Source organism: Clytia hemisphaerica, unplaced genomic scaffold (assembly GCF_902728285.1).
Source record: "Clytia hemisphaerica strain Z4C2 unplaced genomic scaffold, Clytia hemisphaerica genome assembly, whole genome shotgun sequence".
In the NCBI taxonomy this organism is placed as follows: Eukaryota; Metazoa; Cnidaria; class Hydrozoa; order Leptothecata; family Clytiidae; genus Clytia; species Clytia hemisphaerica.
The window spans coordinates 51,639-70,712 of NW_027103994.1; the positions used below are offsets into that span (position 1 = coordinate 51,639).

Sequence of the window (19,074 nt, forward strand, 5' to 3'; positions counted from 1 at the left end):
TTTTATTCATTGTGAAGAATTTGTCGTTTTGTTTGTAAAGTTTTGTTCTGCCTGTTCAAGGAACGGATGATTAAGTAAGGTTTGCCAAGAAATGTTTAAAACCTATGAAAGTTGTGCTTTTTTTTTCTCTTGTTGATTGCTGTTGTTCCTTAGAATGTTGCTATTTGAAATTATTACTGCAGATCGTTTGCTTTGTAGAGAAGAAGAAAAACGGGAAATCGCCAAAAATGATGACAACTTTGTGATAATGTTCGCAAAGTAAGAATCACCAAAAAAGTTTTGATTCTTCATTGAAGTTAATGCTTAAAAAATCTATTATTACTATTGTTAATTTAGATGAAATTTCAATACAAATTATGACTCTTGTTACAGTTGAAGAAGATTTAGCAAAAAGAAAAAAATAAATTCAAAAAATCGATCAACATTTATGTCATTAAAAAGCTTTGCATTCGGCCATGATCATTCAAAGACCAAGAGTTTGACAAATTTATAGACTCTATTCTTACTTATTACATTATCGTATGAAACAATGTTGAATTTTAAGGAGTTTTCAATGATGCTCTTTTTCTGGATAATTTTGATTTTCACATCTCTGGTATCGTCAAATTCGATTCGTTCAACTCCATGTCGGAGTGGATTACCGACATCCAAGACTTATAAATTGACATCTGATTGGTTGGTTTGGGCACAGTTTCATTCTTATTGTCATAATGTGAGTTACTGGTATAAATTTCCATACTCCCTGTTGTTAGTATGACCATGTAACCAAGTAATACTAGTGATTCAACATAGATTGAGAATTTAAAGCTCCTATTTTTATTGACCTCAATCATTCATTATTTTCTATTCATGATATTCATGACGTAATGTTTTCTACGGAAATTCTCCGGTTTTAGCCAGTAGTGGCAAATTTAAACTAGACAAAAGTTGTATAAAATCTGCCACTACTGGCAAAAACCGGGGTCTTTCCGTAGAAAACATTACGTCATGAATATCATGAATCGAGTCTTATTTGGTGACTTAAAAGTGTAATTTTTAGAACGTACGAGAATGCGTGTCACTTGGTTCAGAAAGGCTAAACAACTTTGTTCAAACTTAAAACCCTAACCTTCCTAATCTTACCAATAAATTAATTTTAAAGATTGCTATTTGTATATAAAGCTGATTGGTGTTTAACCGTCAGCATTCCTTGAAAAAATAAGTTATATAGCTTATCCGGGGTATCGAAACTTTTATACTTCATTTGTAATTATTTTCAATAGCAAGCACCCTACTCATTTTTGAGATTATTATCGCGTGGGATATCAAAGTACCGCGGAAGCTATGATATTTTGGACGCTTGTTCCTATAAATATGTAATAGCTATCGGACGCAAATGGGAGTACAATATGAGAAATATTTTACGAGACGCGATTTTTCCTTATAATATTACAATGTACGAAAAATCCAGAACGAGTGAAATATTTCCATATTGTCTGATAACTAGTTTACCGGTGACCCAAAAAATGCACTTTTTGTGTTGGAAAAAAACGCAGTGCACTTTTGTAGCAAAGTGACGTTAGATTGCTGCTACCGCTACAATGCAACAACATCTTTTCGTCAATTTATATCTTGTACATGTAAAATACAAGATATATTGTACTCTTTTTAACCAATCAGATTGCAGATATTTTTGGATCGCCGATAATATCCAGTGCTACCCTAAGTACCTATTTTTTGTTATAATAATACCTTTGCGCAGTCTATTTGTTGATTTTTCTTTTAACGCCTTGTATTGTAAGTCTAAAGAGTAAAAAAACTATTGGACATTCCAAAATGACCTTTGGACTTTACTGAGCTCTCTCCCTTGTCTAGTTGTATCCCACTACGACCTGGTCGGAGTTTTGACTAAAAGGGGTACCCGAAAAAAGGCTGACACCAAACGGTGCTACATCTCAAATATTTAGAGGAAACAGAATGACCTTGTTGTTAACATTCTCTTTAGTAGTTTTCTTTTCATCTTTAGGTCAATTTATCATCTGGCAGAACGGATCAATCAGTTCTGGATGAGGTAACTCGAATAAGCTTGCATTTGTATAGCCTGTACCAGACATTCAACGCTTTTTATTATGTAGTGAACGAATAAAATACTCCGTTGATTTGATGGTCGAGGTACTGGCTAGAATTATTTCCTTTTACTCCTTTTTGTTAAGAATGCCTTTACTTTCTGACATCTTGTTTGTTCAAATATAATCTCTCTTAGTCTAGAATAAATGCCCCGGGCGTTTTGTTGTTTTTTTTTGTTTGTTTTTTTGGTTTTTAGGACGGGCGTTTATTGGAGGGGGGAGGGGGAGGGGTGCTTTTCATTGATTACAAATGTTCTGTTGTTATCATTATTTTTAGTGCTTGAAACCTTGCAAATCATTCGACCATCGAACAACTGTAGAAGAATGCTTGAGAAATTGTGTAAGTATACAGGCGATGTTTTTTTTTATTAAACCCTGTTAATATAGCAACGTCCCTAATACAACGCATATCTCTTTATCACTTTTTACGAAACAGACCACGCAATTGTGCCGATAAGTAATACATGTTAGATAAAGAGGAAACGTTTTTTATACGAACCAGTAAATCTAGGCTCAGGCTTGGTTGTGAAATTTTTAAGGCTTAAATCTTTTTACGGTGTTCATCTTTATTTAAAAACTTAAAATATACTTTGCTAGTATGTAGTTATTTAGACATTTGACAAATGAGGCCAGAATCACTTTGCCTTAATCTTTACGAAAGTATGACTGTCACAATAGATAAAAGTTTGTAAGAGACCACGTTTATAAGGGACTTGGTTGCTCAATTCAAATTTACATTGACAGCAGGACTTTTTTTCCTGGCTCTGAACAAACATCTAAAGAACAATTTCGTTATTCTTTTTAGACTACAAACCATTGTAAAGATGCTTGTAATTTCTACAATTCAATTCGTACAAATAAAGGTAATTGTAGTACCTGATTTTTCTTAATTTCATACAATCGAGATGATTCGCTGTGTACAGGTTTTTTTATAAGACCATCCAAAATTTTTGAAGCCTTATGTTCTTAACTTTTCAGAAGCAGCCGGCGGGGAGAATTTTTGGAAATATGTGTTCTTATCTTCTTGGAGACCACATGTTACGACCTTCAATTGTTTTATACAGATGATGTGTTTTGATATCTAGGAAACCTTTATCGCAATATTTGTCTCCCTAAACTTATCACTATTTTATGGCTTGATGTGTTCGAAAATCTAGGTAAAATATTTTGCCAAGATATACTTGTCAGATATTTCTTTTCTCCACGAAAGATGTGTTCTGGGTTACCTAGACAACAAGAACACATCAGATGGCCTTGATTATACCCCTGTCTCGTCAGAAAACATCATTATTTCTAGCTGATTAATTTTCGAGAACTTATCAGAACAGATCAAAATTTCTAGCTGAAATACGCTCTCAGAACACATCGGAAAAAAAGGTCGCCTCGCCGGCTGCTTTCGACTTGTTTTAAACCCTAAAATTTTTGGACCTACCTGGAGGTCCTATAAATTAACCTGTGTTCGTCCGTCCGTCCGTCTGTTACCAACTTTTCTCGGGATTGAATCATAGGAATCTTTTGATTTTTGGTACAAAGGTGCAAAATAGTGCTGGGCAAAATGTGACGGAGCCCAATTTTCGAAGAAAAAAAAGTTTTGGGCAAATTTGGGCCAAAAAACGGCTAAAAAACGGGTTTTTTCCAATTCTTTTGCATGAAAGTAAGGTACCATCTTAGGTAAAAGATGGCTAAAGCAGATTTTAGCAAAAAAGATTTGTTGGCTCAAAAAACCCATGTTTATCTATAAGAATCACTTGTAATAAGCATACATCAATGTTCTTAGTCAAATTACTCAATTTTTTTATGAGAAAGATGTTTTTTTGCTCACGAGGGCTTACTTTTGAAGAATATGTGTGTTTAGACATGAAATTTTGGTTGCTTGGCGTGTTTTCATTAAAAAACTGGCCAAATTTGATATTTTTTTATAAGCACAGTATCAATTACTTTTAGGTATTAGCTTTTATCGAGATTGGCTCTTTCATTCTTTATGATTTATTGCACAAACATGCATAACTATAAACCCTCGAATGCGACGGAGCTCGATTTTTGGAAAAACATTTTTGGGGTAAATTTCAGCTAAAAAACAGTCAAAAAAAGGGTTTTTTGGACTTTGTGAAATATTGGATCATTGTTTTTTTCAGATTTTTTGCATGAAAGTAGGTAAAAGATGGCTCAAGCAGATTTTTGTAAAAAAAAGAATTTTTCAGCTCAAAAAACGCATCTTTATCTATAAGAATCACTATTAATAAGCATACATCAATGATCTTAGCCAAATTACTCAATTTTTTGATGAGATAGATGTTTGTTTTTGCTCACAAAATCTTGAATATGAAAGCATATTTCAAGAGCATGAAATTTTGGTTTCTAAACCTTTTTTTTATATAAGAAACAAACGACTAATTTTAATAGATCGTCACTATTTGTGTTCTGAATGATTGTTTAATGGTCACGTCACGTAGATATCAATTATAAATGTGTTAAATGCATAACTAGGTAGGTCCATAAAAGTATCACTTGTTTTACTTGTTCTAATTTTCACCATTTTGCGAGTATTTTTGTTCATTTTCCTAAAAAATTGGGTGATTTAGAGTCCGCAAAGCCTTACAATTTTCCCTACTTTTTCTTAATATTCTGGCAATCGAAGTCGAACGAGCGGAGTCTAATTTTGTTTGAATTACAGAAATATATACTGTATATAGTTACTTTATATAGTATATATAGTTTGTTCTTATTAAAAAATATGGAGTGACTAGCTCTTTCCATTTGGAGACAGATCTATCACCTCTTAGGCCTGCCTTTTAAATAGCACATAAAAAATCCCTACCAGCCCCCGCGTACACCCATAAGTTGCTTTATAGAGAGGTAAGGTGAGAGGGTAAACAAATTACACACCCGGCTGTTATTCTTTCAGGCATGAATAATATTCTTTACTTATCTTATTGGCTTAACCTTTACCACGCCTTCTCTCCGGGAACTTCACCCCCAGCACGCCCTTTTGATCTACTAGACCGATTCAAAAAAATAAGCCCATTCTGGAAAGCCCAACTATCCTGCTTTCCAAAAATGTTAAAATAAAGGATTTTCCTCTATCAATGGTGACACAGTAGTCTTCTGCCTTAGGCTTGAAAAAAATTCAAAACGCAATTTGTCATATTTTTCAAAATTTTAAGTTCCGGTTAAAAAAAAAGTGGGGAGAACATTTGCGATACCATAATTTTCTGGCTCATTGTTTCCACCATTATAACTACAACTGCTAGCCAAAAAACCACAATCATACCTTTACTAGAAAAGGCAGAATTCATTTTTAGAAAACATTGGTTTTCGAGAAAATTTACACGTAAATCAGAGGCACGTAAGGCAGAGGCCCCTTGAGGTAATTTTTATGGGAAATATCACTAAAAACAGCTAAAAATGACTTTCGTATCATCAACCAGCATGAAAGCAATAGAAATAACATAGTATATACACTTTGAAACTATTTGCAGCCTTATCAGAAGCCTTAACTTGGGTTTCGGTAACGGTCGATGACGGTCCTCACCCTTAATGTACCGTCATACTAAAGAATAAGGAGGCAGAAACTTACCTCAAACACTGACTTAACTACAAACAAGCAATACATAACATTTCCAACCAATAAAACAAACCATTTTCCACTAAATAAACATGAAAAGTTAGTTACAGCAGTCAATGAGCTCATAATTTCCCAAAGAATATTTTGCCTGATTTTCCAGTTTGTCTTGACAGTTAAAATCGAAAGTAGGTGGTTTCAAACTATTGAAAATAGTTTGTTTACATTTTCTCTCCGTCATATATAAGACATTTCCCTGGATTTAAAGGCGTCTTTAAGGCGGTAGGGCGGCTTTTCTTAAAACCGCACGAAATACGTATAGTTACGGCCTCGGCTATCGCTTAAAACGTAAATTTACGGCCTCGGCGTGGTAAAGGTTAAATACTTTTTAGTAACAGCATTTTTTAACCATTTTTGAAATTTGAGGCTGGGATTTCACCAAATTTGTTTTTTCCGAAATTAAGGCTCGGGTTCAATTATGAAAAAGGCTTGTATAGTAACTATGTATCTTGTTTTCGATAGACCAAATGACACAAATGTAAATTTTTCCGTTATTCATGTTTTGTTTTGGCTCAAATGTTCTTTAATCCTCTCTTTAGTCCTTCGTTTTGTTTAAGAAATAAGATCAGCATAACTCTTATAAATAGTGGAGATTTTTAAGCTCCAAATTTTTACTTCAGATCTAATTCAAGATTTCAGCATTTTTCTCAAACTTAAATCATCTATTTTAACAGTGGCATTCTCAAAGATTAAGTTCGATAAAGAGACAGTTCTTACAGAAGAAAATGACACAACAGCAATCAACAAAACCATTCAGAAGATGTATTCTTTTCCTTCATTGGGTCAAAATGTGGTGTACATCGTTACTATTGGTATTGGAAAAAAAGAATATGTTTATAGTATGGTATGGAATTATTTTCCTCTTCGATTCTCTGGAATCTGCGTCAAAATATATTGTGAATTTTGATTATTTCCTCGCTTTTTGAAATTTGAAGTTTGCTGGGGGAGCTTTTGGACTATTTGTTAAAATGTAATCGAATATTTCAATTTTGGAGGGGTTTATAGACTTCCATGCTATATTCTCGAGTCTTATTGGACAATTCTCGAACTTTTGGACCCTAAGGTCTTCAAGTCATAAGTCTAATTTTAAAACTCAGAGTTAATATCGTTTGTTGCTATAAGACTTCGTGGGAACTTCTTTTTTTCTCTAATATTATGACCTTGATTATAGCAAGGGTTGAAAAACATAACTTATAAAAGGAAGAAATTTTGGCGGAAAGAAAATTTAGTTGGTTTGGTGATCCGCCAAATTTGAATTTTTGTATTTATTTTCAATGTGTGTTAATTATTTCAGGCCTAAATAAAATTTCTATTTTTCTCTAAAAGAAGTGTCCTGTAAATTCATCATATTGTTTTTAGAATGTTCCTTGCGTTTGTTGAAAGAATATTAGGAGTTTTCAGAGGTCCTGACTTTCCCTGTCTTTTTCTTATTTTAGAGCTTAAATGATACGTTCAAGATAGGCCCGACTGATACATGTGTCTACGGTCAACGTAATCCGGACTCTTTTCAAGTCACTGTTTATCCTGTTGGTTCAGAAGGCTTCAACCGCAATGGATCATTATCTCAAAAATTGGTTCCTGGTATAAGTGATTTCAACTTTTACACTTGTCGACGCATAAAGGCCGGTCTCCATTTGCGCGCGCTTCGATCGTACTTTTTCGAGCAAAGCTTCCACGCTATTGGTCAAAAGGAAAATGAAGCAACTCCATTGGGGCGATCTGACGTAACAGTTGAAAAAAATTGAAATGTTCAACTTTCTTCTCGAGCGCGCGCTACATTTTTATGACGTAATCCTATTTCCAAGCAAAAAGGATTAAAGCCAAAAGGTGCGATCGTAGCGTGCGCAAGTGGAGTTAGGGCTAAAGTCTCTGTGCATAGCTCGCGGCATTGCTAGGTACTAGGTTTTCCAGGCCATGGAAAACGCAAACTTGAAAAAACAAGAAATCACATCGCAAGGATTAGCCTGTCACAACCCTACCGCGACAGGCAATTTTTACGTTTTTGAAAATTCTTGCCTTACTGTTACGGTTAAGGAAATAAAATTTGGTGGATTTACCCGAAGTTTGAATTTTTATTTTTATTGTTATACAAGACTTGGCTTTTAAACAATATTTTCATTCGTCTCTTCAAAGCTTTCAAGATACCATCGATCACCAATATTTCATGGGGATTACCTCAATACGTCAAGACTAGTGGAGGATATGAACGTATTGAATATCTAGTGCAAGTCATTGGTGGTAAGCCTATTATCGAGTTTATGTATGTGTGTTTGTCTTGGACGGAAATTTCGATTTGTCTTAACTCTAATTGACTGAGGACGACGGTAGCCCTTTTACCGTCTTCGATTTTGCAGGGTCAAAACTGCGGATTGTTTCAAATCGTTTTAAGTCACTCTACCGTCCTCAAAATTTTGCGACGTGCGTTTGGTTTGGGAACGCGAAACACGAACGCAAACTGCCCATGTCTAAACTTTTCAATATATCTCCAGAAGTAACAGATTTTTTGAAATTATGTAAAAAGGTCTAAGTTCCTGAATAGTTTTACTATGTTCTATGAAAAAATCATAAGCATCAGTCAAATACTCGTTCATCTATTTAAGATTGAAGACAAAAATTTGCGAAGAAAAATAAACCTTGAGCACAAAAAACGCTTTTTTAAACACTTTTTTCCACCGAAAAACAAATAACTTTTACAGACTTACCTTCCCCAAACATTGAAGAAGCCTCTACTAATTAAAGTAAATGAGATAAGATAAGATAAAACCTTAAAATCAACCAGAATTTACAACCTTTCGTCCAAAGCAAAAGACGTGCTTTTCTCGCCGCCATTTTGTTTTCAAATGAGAATTCTAGAGAATTCCATTCGTTTCCAGCTCCCGCGGTCTTTTTTCATCCAATCAGATCGCGCGATTTCACTTTCGCTTTCTCTAGTCCAATAAGACTGCGGGATTTGAGTCATGTGACATCTCTATTAAAAAACCCGCGCGAAATACAGGGGGTCACAAATAGAAATACAGGGGGTCACACTACTGGCTACAGGAACTGAAAGCAAGCAATTAAGTCCAATATTTTTGGTTTTTCTGAAGGACAAAAGGTATAGGAAGCTTTACTGAAAGAGGGATAAGGCTGGGACAATCTATTTAAAAGATATGGACATAAAAAAGGCACTTTTTTGGGTGATAATTAAGATTTTACTTAGAAACTTTAATTCTCTTACCCCCGTCTCGGGCCCCCCCTGATATGAGCAAGGGAGCCATGATGGCCTTCCCTACTGAAAATTTCAGATCAAAACAAACAAGGAATTAATTCCTGTAACTCGAAGAAAATTGGAAAAAACTGGTTTTTGACTGTTTCTGATCCTAAAGTGCTATTTTTTGGTAAAAGCTATGCAATTTATGTTTGGATTTCTAGAAAGCTTACCTATTCATTGTTAATACATTTTTTATTCAAAAGTAATCTCTTCATGGAATAAAAAGATATAGTCAAATCTTGTAGGGTCATTTTTAAAATTTTTTTTGCCAAATTCGATTTTCGCATTTCGCCATTTTACCCTACGCAAACGCACGTGAAATGCAAATACACAAACTTTCTATTAACATTAGGACAGGGGGACGCAACCAATGAATTATAAGCCCGAAGGGCTAGAAGTCAATCTCTTTGGTAGGATTTGAAGCCAACAAACCCAGCAAAGTTGCGCGGCCTTGAGCGACCCGCCTGGTTTTTACACAAATGACAGATTGAAACTAAAATTTACCGCTTAATTTTGAACAATATATCACTCGAAAACAAAGGAATTGCTAGATTCAATCCGTCATCAAAAATACGGTGCATATTTTAAGGTTTCAATCTTTCTTGCCTGAGAAAGGTTAGAGATTGACCTCTAGCCCTTCGGGCTTGAAACTCAATGGACGCAACCCCTTTTGTCTTAAAACGAGTAAAACATGAGAATGAATAGGGGGTACGTGGCGTCATCAATTTAGTCAAGTGCTTGGTTGGTATTTTACAGATTGGTCCGTATTTTACCCGAAAAGCTCACGTTAAGCAAAACCACTGGTTCGATTTTGCTAAAATTTTAATTGTAACCTTTTTATCATCAATATCTAAAATTTCAAGCCAATAGTTTTTTCGAGCAAAAGAATTAACTAGTACTAATTATCTTTTCAGATCCAGACATCAAATTGCACTCTGTAACGTATGATATCAACAGGGAATGCGCTGGCATTCGAGATTACCTTACCAACGGTGATTTAACCAGAGGTTTATTCAATCCTCCACTCATTGTAAGTTTTATCTTTTACACGTATCTAAAGAATTCAAAACCTTCAGTTGTTCATTCATAACTTTGGAGTTATAAAAATGTTTTTAAACTTTTCTTATTTTTACCATTTTGTGAGTGTTTTTGGCCATTTTCCTAAGTTTCAGAGTCCACAAATGGTCTTATCTTCTTCTTAAATATGTGGCCATCGAAGCCTTATGTTTTTATATAGTTTGTTTTTATAAGAAATAAAATTTTATAAGAAAATTTTTATATAAGAACACGTCATCCTCAACCTTGCCCAAAATTTTTAACGATTAAATTGTGATTGATCGCTTAATTTAAATCCGTAAATGATAGTCTTTTCAAAAAAACTAAAATTTCTTTCAAAAATACTGATGACACAATAATAATGTCTTTTATTTCGGATTTTTATACTGAAAATGATTACAGTATTTTTGTCTTTTTCATCCCCCTTGATTTGCCCATGTCTCTAGAAAAAATTCTGCCCATGTGACTTTTTTTTTAAATATGTTTTATATAGATATAAAACTTTTTACGAAATCAATCAATACACTTTTCGACCGTAGACGCCAATTGCCGGGTGGGCATTTTTTTGTCCATTTTACCAGCCTAAAACCGTCCCAGTCTTTTTTTCGCACCTAAAGATAGAAAAAATCGTAAAAAATGTAAAAAAACGATTGGATCGAGTTTAGGGTGGTGAATTAAATAATAAAGTGGCACGCACCTGACCGCGGGATTACAGTCGAAAAGGTGTATAAAGTTGCTTTTTTAATTTTTCTTTTCGACAGAACATTCCAGTAAAGTTTAAGATCGAGTACGCAGGAGACCAATCAAGGGTCGACCCATATAAAGAACTAACGAAATGTCATTATGTGTTTAGTGTAAGTGTTTTGTTTTAATAGTTACTCGATATGAAATATGCAGTGAGTCTTCATATTTCTTACCTCTATAACTCGAACGTTTTGCTACCATAAAAATTTTCGGTTTATAAAAGCCAACAACAAACGAACACGGTTCCAGGTCCCTAGGTGGGTTCAAGCGGGTTTAATAAGCTAACCGTCCCCATGGTAGAAAAATTTTATCGAGGGCAGTCTGGGCGGTCCTGAAAGATTTGATTTACTATATTTCCTCGTTTTTTTAGGCGCATGGTGAATATATGTGTTATGGTGTACCTACATATTCGGCAAAATTCAATTACGGAGGTACCGAACATTGTTTTGGACTTTCTCAAAGTGAATTATAACTTCTAAATCAGTTAGCTAAATTTCAAAAATTTTATGACACGTTTTAAATTGGCCATTCCTCTTTGCAATGCTAAATAAATTGGTAAAAATACACAGTATTTTGGGCGTGGTTAGCCATCGAACCCTTATACTGTTTCGTGCGTAACATGGTATTATAGGCTATGAATGTTTTGCCAGTGATATTGTTTTCCACTCAAAATAGAATAGGAAAGAAATCTTGGTTGTGGCTGTTTCTGTGCTTTATACTTTTGAATGCGTTATTTTTGCTTTGAAAATCTATTATATTGATTCTATACTTCTAGGTTGCCAGACGGTGCAGAATTTTCCTCGTGAAGAATGTCCTTCTAGTAAGTTTGTTCTTTTGCTAACTTTCCTGGTAGAAGTCGGGGTAAATTATTAATACTGCTAAAGCTTTTCCGGAAAACGCCGTGTAATTTCTATTGAGAAGGTTCACCTCTTTGTGACTGATAGTGCTTTAACCCTCTTGAATTCCACGCATTTTTAGGTTTAAACGCCTTTGTAATTCTGAATTTTTTTCGAAGGATTTAAAAAAGTTATCCCCATGTAATTTCAGTTGTTTTTGGCAGATCTTTGTATATCCCTAGTATGGAACTCCCCCATATATTAAACCTTACCCCCTAGGAACGGAAATGGACGTTCTCAACAGGGGTTATACGTTGCTTTTTTTTTGATTGATATTTTGGGGAATCACGCATACTTTACCCGACTAAATTTCATCCAGACCTTGCAGTTCCGATCTAAAAATATAACCCCACTTTTTATTACCACGGCCAAAGATCATTTGATATTTTGATAATTTCTTAACCCTTTTCTTGCTTGTGAACTTTGTATAACTTGTATAACTTGTGATCATGGTACGATTGCTACGGTTGCTACTAAAAGTGGACGCACGGGGAACGCAAACTTGTTTACATTAAGGTAATTCGAGTTGTGCAGTAAGGTTTACTGAAGGAAGCAGAAAACTTTTTCGAGCTAAAAGGATAATATTAATGCAATAATGACTGGTTTCTGAGGGCTGTACTGAGAAACACTGCCCGAGGTCAAGTAACAAAGCTTGCGAGGTTGTTGCGTTGACCGAGGGTAATATTTCACAGTACCGCCCGAAAAAAACCGGTCATTATTGTATTTGTTAACCGTTTCCTTAAGCTTCGATTGATTTTTCGCGCTTTTTCCAGAAATATAGCGAGGAATGTCTATTATAGCACAACCATCATTAAAAGAGATAGAGACGTACAGGGATTACAACCTTTCTGAACTTATTTGTACTGAATACGTCAACCAATCGTGTTATTCGAACGTTCCCGACGAAGACAATGAACAATGTCTTCAATGCGTCAACGGTACTTATAATCTCACCGTTAAATGGTTTGAAAATAACCGCCCGTCTGATTACGATAAGTATGTTTTGACTTATGGCCGTGTACTGACGTTCGAGACAGTTAACAACAAACCGAAATTCACAAATGAGATGACAGAACATTATCTACCTTTAGTAAGTTGCGTTAATTCTGTCTATTCGAATATTTCATCTAGGTGAACCCCCGGTATGGGAGGGGGGGTCCTTAGGCAATAATACGTGCTGGGTATGTCCGGACGGTAAGGGTCGGTTTTTCACCTTTCAAAGTCTCTCTAAGGGTCGGAAAAATTTTTTTTTTAATTAGTCTCTCTAAGGGTCGGTTTTTGGAGGTCCCGTCCGCACTTACCCCTCACTCGCTAACCCTAGTACCCCCCCCCCGTGACGATTATCTACTTTTAACTTGAACAAGATTAAGTGAAATCTAATTGGACCTGAAATTTACTTATTATTGCAGCTTTCAAATTTATCGCTTAGCGGGGCCCTGGAAATCTAAGAAAGCTTTCTAAAGTAGATGTTTAATAATTAATTAATCGTCAAAAATCAGCATTCTGGGGGAGGGCCACAAAAAAAAGGAAATTCACTTTGAGACGTCGTTTTAATCCGCAAAAAAGAATATTCAAAAGTTCTATTTCGTAAAAGAAAATTTTTAGGAAAGAATTTTAGGATGCTCTTAGGTGTCTACAGAGCAAAGATTTTGACGCAAAAATTGAGTACAAATGTAAATATGACCAGTCTAAGGTAAAATATACCAGTAAGGTAAAATATTTTATACAAAGATCCACATAAAAGGGTGAAAAGTGTGGACTTTTTAACTCCTTTTTTTTTTACTTAATCATATTTCAGGTTGCGACACATGGCAACTCGACAACAACATTTACTCTCTACAACATCACCCCTGGAATCGAATATGGTGTCAGGGTAAATTGACCATTTATTTTTTACCTTTAACATTTTATAAAAAGTGATGCGATAGTATTCTAAGGAACGGAGAAGTGCTCTCCTAACATTTTGATAAATAGCCAGCTAGCCATCAGTTCACCCTCGAATGTGGTCACCAGACCTATTTCAACCAATGCTAAAGGTTCTTCCGTCTTATCGAAGTGTATGAAAAGGCTTTTCCACCCCAATATTATGCATAATTCACTGGTATTTCAGTCATGACTGCTAATCTCCTGTGTAAAATCCATTTTCTGTCTCAGATGAAACTTATCTTGGCTTTGTAATTTCAGATTCGAATCCACGATTCTTATCTTCAACTCGATGCTGGTTCTTCACCAATCAAAGTCATTAACATACCAAGTAAGTGACGCCATGTCAACTGAATTAAATTGGGACAGGAAACGCGTGTAAATAGGTTGAAGGCTCTTTTCATTTTAACAGTCAATGTTTCGAGACTGCAATGATATTTAGGATAAACTCTAAGTAGTGCAGTCAACTCTCTGTAATTCGAACAAATCTTTCTGTAATTCGAACTAAAACATTGGTTCCCTCAGATGGAAAGTCGTCTTAAATATCCTCCGTTAACCCGTGAATTTTTCTCTAATTCGAAAAGAATCCTTGGTCCCTTGAAGAATGAATAAACTCAAAAGTATAAGAGCAACCAGGAGCTACTTATCAAAATGTACTGACTGTTAGTATTCTTTTCCAAAAAAAGTATTGACCTCAGTCTTCGATCGTGGTCTAGCTCACAGATATCTTATATCAAACACTAGATAGATCTACTCTGTATTTCCCAAGCAACACGACAACTGAAGCAAAATAATCCACCATCTTTACTAAAAGTATGGCAAAGTAGAAAATTGGTTTTCACTGTTGAAACATTTTTGACACTGCAATTAGTTCAAAATTTCAAGGATCTCGCACGCTAAATTGTGATGTCACTTCATCTAAGCAACGATGTAAAAATAATAGATAACCAACTACCTCTAGAAGGCACCTCTCCCAAGAGAACAACCATTGTTTTCCTATTGAAATGAGCACTCTATTAAAAAGCTCTGTGTGCAGTGCGTGTTATGCTTTTAGCTAGATTTTGACACACTTTTTGACATCCACTGAATTGATAGAAAATTGAATTGTTATTTACTGCAAATTTTGGAATTTTTTCAAAAGATAAAGGTTAGGTTAAATAAAGGTTAAATCTTTAGACAAATTGACTACGGATCGGCCTGATACCACTTAATCTTCATCTGGATAAATAAACGCTCATAAAATGCTGTTATCTGAAAAATATATGTGTGATTTGAAATGCGATATCTCACGTATTAAAAGTGCATGAAGGTTGCATGATACAAAATAAACAGATGAATGTTTATAGAACAATAATATCTAATCGTCAGCCGTGCAAAATTACTCGAATCTGATTGGTTTAGAGGAGTGCGATTAATCGTTAATTGCACTATTACCACTTTTTGCACTCTTCGGCGGGGGGACACTTTTGTCCCCTTATTCTTTTCTCTCCCAAGTCCTGTGTCAGAGACTTTTTTTACTATATAATAAAAAACAAAGACATTTTTTTTCTTCAATATAAAAAAGGACAAAGAAATTTTCCGTTACAAAAGCTTCTTTTAATTGAAGACAAAGAAAAATTACACTGCAATGTTTTCTTTTTAAACAAAAGACAAAAAGGAGGTTTTCGAATGTTTACAAAAAAATGATTTACTAATGATTATTTACTGACGATTACCTCGGAATCGTATGTTTTGTCGTGCAATTAACGATTAATCACTCGTAACAAAGGAGAAAATACCGTAATTTGCACTCGTCCTTCGGACTCGTGCAAATTACTATTTTCTCCTTTGTCACTCGTGATTAATCGTTAATTGCACTCCAAACCATACGATTACTAGTACTAATTAGCCTGCCTATAGGAAAATACACTTTTTCTAACCCAAATTTTGGAAAAATATACATCACGTGATCGATTTTGTCCAATAGAAGGTTGCAAATGAAGCAAGTTTTTATTTAATTGCACTTTTTACGATGCAAAATGTCATTAATATTTTTACAACCGTAACACGGATGTTTTTTGAGAATCAAGGCAAGTTGGTTATCTATTATTTTTACATCGTTGATCTAAGAGAACAAATTATTTTGCTTCAAATTGGGAAGGAAAAGCTGTATCTAGTGTTTTATATAAGATATCTATGGGTCTAGTTATGTTTTTTTTGTTTTGCGTTTCAGAAATAGCAAACGTTACAAGAGAAATGATATTTTCAACAACGGCATCAACTATACCATATATCATAGCACCAGGTATAATATTTCACATACTTTTTTCACGTACGCTCTGCCTAAATTAGGTCCTGGGTGTGTCGGTAACGGTAGATTTCTTTACCTTCCAAAGTCAAAATAGTTTCTCCAGGGCTCGCTATTTTCACCTTTTTGTGTCTTTTTAAGTGTATGAAAATTTAATTAATATCTCTTAAAGTAAGAAACTCTTCCGAAAATTCCTCTCTCTAGGGGGGTCACTATCTCGTCGATTTTGTCTCAAAGGGTAACTTTTTCGCAAAGGTTCAGTTCTCTCTAAACAACGTCTGCATATGTGGCTGCTCAATCAGGTCTGCGACTGTTAACTCCAGGTCTGCGTCCGCTGACCGGAAAAAATCTGTGACACTGCCCCACATTGAAAGATAATTTAGTTTGCCTAGAATATCAATTTCGAAACCGTACTGCAGAATAGACCTTACCGGAGTTTTTGATTTTTCTAAAACAGCGATGCATTGTAAGATTGTTTCGAAAGTATTACAATAGAATTCCCTCGAGGAATTCCTAAGAGATTTCTATTGTAATACCCCCGAAACAATCCCACAATGCATATCGCTTTTTTAGAAAAATCAAAAACTCCGATAAGATCTATTAAGTTTTTAATTTTTTCTCAATAGATTCGTCACGGACTATTGTGATTGGAATATTGATCCCATTGGCAGTATTAGTGTTGATGTTGACTATGTATTTATTCTACAAACGTTACGTCCAAACCAAAGACTTGAGAAACGACCCGTTGAAATATGTGTAAATATTTTTTAACGTTCCGCATTCATTTATTTATTTATTCATTTTCGTATATGTTAAATTATTTCTTTATTCCATTCATTTTTCAATTTTTGTTTATTTCTGAGCTCACTCACATTTCAAATTGCCATTCTCATTCACTCTTTCCCATTCCATTTTCATTCAATCATTTATTTATCCACTCACTCACTCACTCACTCACTCACTCACTCACTCACTCACTCATCCATTCATCTATTCATGTTTTAATCCAATCGTGTTTTAATTCTTTATTCATGTTTTAATTCACTCATTCATGTTTTAATTCATTCTTCATTCAATAAAGGTACAATTACAAAGGGGATGTCAAAACAGACGAATGGGAAATCTTCCCCAAAACCATCACACTGGACGAAAAGATAGGAGAAGGAGCATTTGGTACGGTTTTTAGCGCATACCTTGATGGCGCTACATTTTCTCAATCCAATTATTCCAAAAGAATCGGTGGCGCTTCATTATTGGAGCTGGGTACTAATCCAAAAGTTGCCGTGAAGCTGTTGAAAGGTATTTCTTATTCCGTTTGTGTTGCATTGTTGTGGAGAGCAGCTGTAATCGCAGAGCTTAACATAGCAATCAAGGTCGAAATATATTGAGGATTTTGGGTATTTTGACGTTAATGACGATTTTAGTACTTCGACTTTATTTCATTGTCGATATCTCCCAAAATTGTAAGGTCGTAAATCTAAAATCGTTTGTTCAAACTCATAGTTAAAACTCTACATTCCAAGACCAAGACAAAAAAAACACTGCTAGGGTCGATTTTTCGCCCAAATTTACTCAAATTTGGCTACGTTTTCTCTGCACTGTAAGGAATCAATTTCAAAAGGCCTAATTTTGGGCCAAACATACGGTCGTTTTTGAATCGAGTACGGCTTCCCCCCTCCCCCTGATCTTTAAGACAATCAAAATTCTAGTTGGTTTAAAGTAACCTAGGTCCACAGATATTTAAGGGCTCTGACCATAGGGAATTTTTCATAATTGCCGTGTTTAAAATGCATTTTCTGACTGATGTAACCAACAAAACTATGGCATGTTATACATTTTCTGTTAGACAAACTATTCCTGAATCTGAAAATTCAAAAATTGCATTGAAAAAATTTGATGAAGAAGAAAATGAAGACTTTTGCGAGGAAGAGTATTTCAACTTTGAAGAGCTTAGTTTCGGCGAAAAAAAATTTTGTGGAAAATCCCTTAAGAGTAATTAAGAATTTAATTGCAAAAATGACGTTATGAACTTTAAAAAGATGTTAATAATATGTTGCTAATACTCTTTTGTCTCGAAATCTTCAAAATAGTGGTTTTTCATCAATTTTTAATCTGGATTTTGCTTAAAAACAGTCATAACTTTTGACACATCTTTTTATGTTCAAATACCAAAATCAACTTTTGGACTATGGTCAGAGCCCTTAAATACACTGCGTTTACTTTTTTTTTCTAGAGGGCGCTAATGAACTTGAACGTGCAAATTTCCGTGAAGAGATCTCCTTAATGAAGGACATTGGCTATCACAAGAATATTGTTAATTTGATTGGTTGCAGCACCATACATCCGCCTCTCTGTTTACTCGTTGAATATATGGTCCATGGTGATATGCTTCATTACCTACGGAAAAGACGCTCCAGAGTAAGTTACTTTTACACTAGAGTCCTCTCTAACTCGAACTAGTACAAGGAACACAAATTTGTTTGAGTTAAGGAAATTTCGAGACACGGAATAAGGTTTATAAAAAAAAAAACGTTGTTAACTGAAAGGACCAGAAAATATGTTGCTGTTATACAGGTTCGAAGTAAGGAGACTAGGCATGAAGAATTTCAGAAAACTGATTTTATTTCCAATGAACCACCTCCCAAACTCAAAACCTGTGTCACGTAATATTTGTCCTTTTGAAATAGATTTAAATTGATCTAGAACGCCATGCATCAATTCCTTTAAAATCAGTTTATTGACTGATTTTACTTCGAAGAAGCTAGATTCTTCTCTTAACTTTTCCTCAGTCGGCAAACACCTTTGCGTCATTGTTTCAAGTACATAGTTAATGATTACCCGTCATTCATTTTAGTAGTATAAATAACGATTAAATTACTCGTAACAAGTAGAAATATGCAATCAAATTATGTTGCCGTTCCCCTGAAAAAGTTTTCTCAACCTCTTTTCAACAAGTTTTCTCGTTTTCATCTTTTTTTTCAAAAGTTTCATTATTTGTTTATCTATCAGCTATTATCAACTGAACTGATCACTGGGGAGAGTGGGCCAGCACAGAACTTCATGTATACCAAGAATTTCTCCGTCGTTTTGCAGGTAAAATCAATGATCTTTATTTTTCAACTGGATCCTTCCCTGAGTTTGAGTATTTGAAAGAAGTTGACCATGACAAGTTAGTTCTTAAACTTTCTGAA

The 19,074-nt window shown here is 34.8% G+C and overlaps 1 protein-coding gene across 2 annotated transcripts in view; it reads left to right on the forward strand.

Annotated features, from left to right (window-relative positions):
• LOC136811199 (uncharacterized) overlaps positions 1-19,074 on the forward strand; it is a 31,252-nt gene that overhangs the window by 5,359 nt on the left and 6,819 nt on the right. Inside the window, exons 1-19 of one of the 2 annotated variants that reach the window (XM_067067812.1) lie at positions 394-712; positions 2,006-2,050; positions 2,383-2,445; positions 2,911-2,968; positions 6,402-6,571; positions 7,164-7,308; positions 7,861-7,965; positions 9,892-10,007; positions 10,795-10,887; positions 11,148-11,208; positions 11,553-11,597; positions 12,474-12,763; positions 13,472-13,546; positions 13,858-13,927; positions 15,809-15,880; positions 16,510-16,639; positions 16,965-17,182; positions 18,117-18,301; positions 18,893-18,976. In XM_067067812.1, the coding sequence (XP_066923913.1) occupies positions 530-712; positions 2,006-2,050; positions 2,383-2,445; positions 2,911-2,968; positions 6,402-6,571; positions 7,164-7,308; positions 7,861-7,965; positions 9,892-10,007; positions 10,795-10,887; positions 11,148-11,208; positions 11,553-11,597; positions 12,474-12,763; positions 13,472-13,546; positions 13,858-13,927; positions 15,809-15,880; positions 16,510-16,639; positions 16,965-17,182; positions 18,117-18,301; positions 18,893-18,976 (2,208 nt within the window). In that variant the 5' untranslated portion in view covers positions 394-529. Of the gene's footprint in view, positions 1-393; positions 713-2,005; positions 2,051-2,382; positions 2,446-2,910; positions 2,969-6,401; positions 6,572-7,163; positions 7,309-7,860; positions 7,966-9,891; positions 10,008-10,794; positions 10,888-11,147; positions 11,209-11,552; positions 11,598-12,473; positions 12,764-13,471; positions 13,547-13,857; positions 13,928-15,808; positions 15,881-16,509; positions 16,640-16,964; positions 17,183-18,116; positions 18,302-18,892; positions 18,977-19,074 lie in introns of those variants that run through there. The other variant, XM_067067813.1, reaches the window with a different exon arrangement.